The sequence below is a fragment of the Lithobates pipiens genome, unplaced genomic scaffold (assembly GCF_037356315.1).
Source record: "Lithobates pipiens isolate NorthernLeopardFrog02 unplaced genomic scaffold, aLitPip1_a1.2 Scaffold_22, whole genome shotgun sequence".
NCBI classification, from domain to species: Eukaryota; Metazoa; Chordata; class Amphibia; order Anura; family Ranidae; genus Lithobates; species Lithobates pipiens.
In genome coordinates, this window is record NW_027507784.1 from 6065137 (window position 1) to 6067788 (window position 2652).

The 2652-nt window shown below is 40.7% G+C and overlaps 1 protein-coding gene across 1 annotated transcript; it reads right to left on the reverse strand.

The window, feature by feature from the left end:
- Positions 1–1486: 1486 nt before the first annotated feature.
- LOC143925272 (taste receptor type 2 member 39-like) lies at positions 1487–2242 on the reverse strand. The gene has a single exon (XM_077449860.1). The coding sequence runs from the start codon at positions 2240–2242 to the stop codon at positions 1487–1489; it is 756 nt and encodes a 251-aa protein (XP_077305986.1).
- Between the last annotated feature and the right edge of the window lie 410 nt (positions 2243–2652).

Below are 2652 nucleotides of genomic sequence, written 5' to 3' on the forward strand. Positions count from 1 at the left end.
TATTGTGTTAGTGTGAGAATCTTATAGTGATATTAGTGTTGCTGCTAGTGTTGTTGTGATAGCCTCAGAGGCTGCCTGTGTTGTGGGGGGATTTATTATTATAGAATCTTGTTACCTGTCTGATCAGTGATGGCTATCACCAGTCCACCATTTTCTGTTTGAACGAGTATATAATATATATACAGAAACACTTGTAGATGGCCCAGGAACGTCTTCCAATGCCTCCATGTCGCTCTCACAATGGGTATTCGTTATTATCAGTCACTCACTATCTGACACCTGACACTGTGAGACTTAGGCCGCGTACACACGCGGGGACTGTTCGCCCAACTTTGTCCGTCAAACAGTTTCAGCAAACAGTCCGCTCAAAATTAGCATGGACGGACATGGCCACACACGACGGACGAACAGTTTGCTGAAACCGTGCGCGATGACGTGAACGGCACGTACGACGGGACGAAAAATACGACGTCCTATACACTGCATTATAACTTTCGGCGTGAAAATCCTTTCTGAGCATGCGCGCAACTTTGTTTGACGAACAAGCCTACACACGCGGGGACTGTCCGCTGAAACAAGGTTTCAGCGGACAGTTTTTCGGAATTTCCGAAAAACCTTGTTCAGCGGACTGTTCGCTGAAACTGTCCGCTGAAAGCCCACACACGAGCGGACTGTCCGCTGAAACTTGGTTTCAGCGGACAGTTTCAGCGAACAGTCCCCGCGTGTGTACGCGGCCTTAGACCATTCACCTTAGACCATTCATTCAACACGAACGACGGAGATTCGACAAAGCAACGAAAAACACAAACGTTTATAATAATATTCGACAGAGCATCGAAACTGTACAACGCTGCAATCATACATTTCCGGAGTCAAATGCTCCGCCTATAGGCTATATAGAGTTTAGCAGCTCCGTCAAATCTTCTTTATACATTAGACAGACACCATAAGCCTTCAAAGACAGATTCCACCGTAATTCATGTGGATTTTCAGACGAATGCAATTTTTGAACGAAAAAACAAATAAATAAAAACGAATTTCGGGAGTAACTAAATACATTTATTTTTTATTTTTCGGACGAAAACTAAATTCCTAAACAAAATATTTCACTCTGCACATGTCTACATTTTACTCATTACCTCATTCACTTAAGAATTGACATAAAACAATTAAAAGAGACATACATTTCTGTTATTTTGGAACATCAGCCTGATCACAATCCGGGCTCTAAAATGCCTTACTGAAATATATGAACTGTTTCTACACCCTGCACAACAAGACTTTCCAAGGACAGGGACAGAAAAAAATATTGTTATACAATATCTTTCTAAAAATGTATTCTAGCGAGTCAACTTATAGTATACAATGAATCTAACATCAGCATATAGACACCTAATATTGTCATTTAATAATCGGCAAAACATATAATAATAATTTTTATTTATCACTTCCATTGATCTGCTAGTGTCCATCACTCAGTCCATTTTCAGTTTTGTTGATTCCAGCGGGTTACAATTTCTTGAAGATGGCCACAAAAGAAAATTGCCTTCCAAGTAGCCCTCAGCTTGGGGTTAGCAAGAATGAGTAGGACGGCCTGCACTGAGATGAAGGCGTTTAGAACAAGAAGCAATAACAAAAATCCAGACTCCATCTGTTTTATGACTGAAAAATAGAAAATGATCATCAAAGCGTAAAATATTCCATAGACAAACAAGGACTGTGTCATCCGGCAAACAACTTTCTCGTAGGACCTCCAACCCTCGTCGCCAGATGTTTGAACATCCTTCATTCTATTTCTGTGCTTCTTCAAGGTCAGAACAGTGGAAAAAGTTGTGGTGAACATAAGGAAGAAAGGGAGGATAGTATTAATAATTGATGTGTTGATAAATGTCGAGCCCGATTCAGAAAGTATAGAGACCATAAGTGGAGAATCCTCGGTGGTATTACCAGAAAGTGTTCCAGAGAAGATGAAGTACAAGCTGCTTAGAAGACTGTTGATCAGAGACACCAATAAATCCCCCAATAAAATCCACGGGATGAGGGAGGTAATACGCTTTTTGACCCAGGAAAGAAAGCCTGACTCGAAATTGGAAATTTTAATGAAATAGAAGAAGGCCAAACTGGCCGTAAGCCACGTGCATAAACTGATAGTAAAAAGCAACAGATAGAAATAAATATAAGTGGCATTAACCTTGGAGAAGATTCCAAAGCTGCAGAAATAATCAAGCAAACCAAGGGACATCCCCACACTAAAGCTCACGTTGGTGATGGCCAAACAAAGCAAAATTTTGTAGCTGCTGCTCAATTTCTTTGTTTCGATAAAATCACGATACACTGCCAATGCAATAAACACGTTCAATAGCGTGCCGGTGCTCAACTCCAGGACTAGAATGATAAAAAAATACAAAAGGATTTGTGGGTGACCTCCAAGAATCATAATGACACACTTAGATGATCTCCTTTTTTTGCTTTTTAAAATTTGGAGTCCAGCTTGGATTTGTAATTATTTCGTTAAATTATGTTGAAGACTTGTGACCGTCCCTTGTCGGAGCTTTGACTGGCTGAGTCACTGAGACCTGTGAGCCCGGATATTGTCCGACCAGCAGCTGGATATCTGAAAAAACATCCACGTAGTTGTAGTCGGAGAACAGA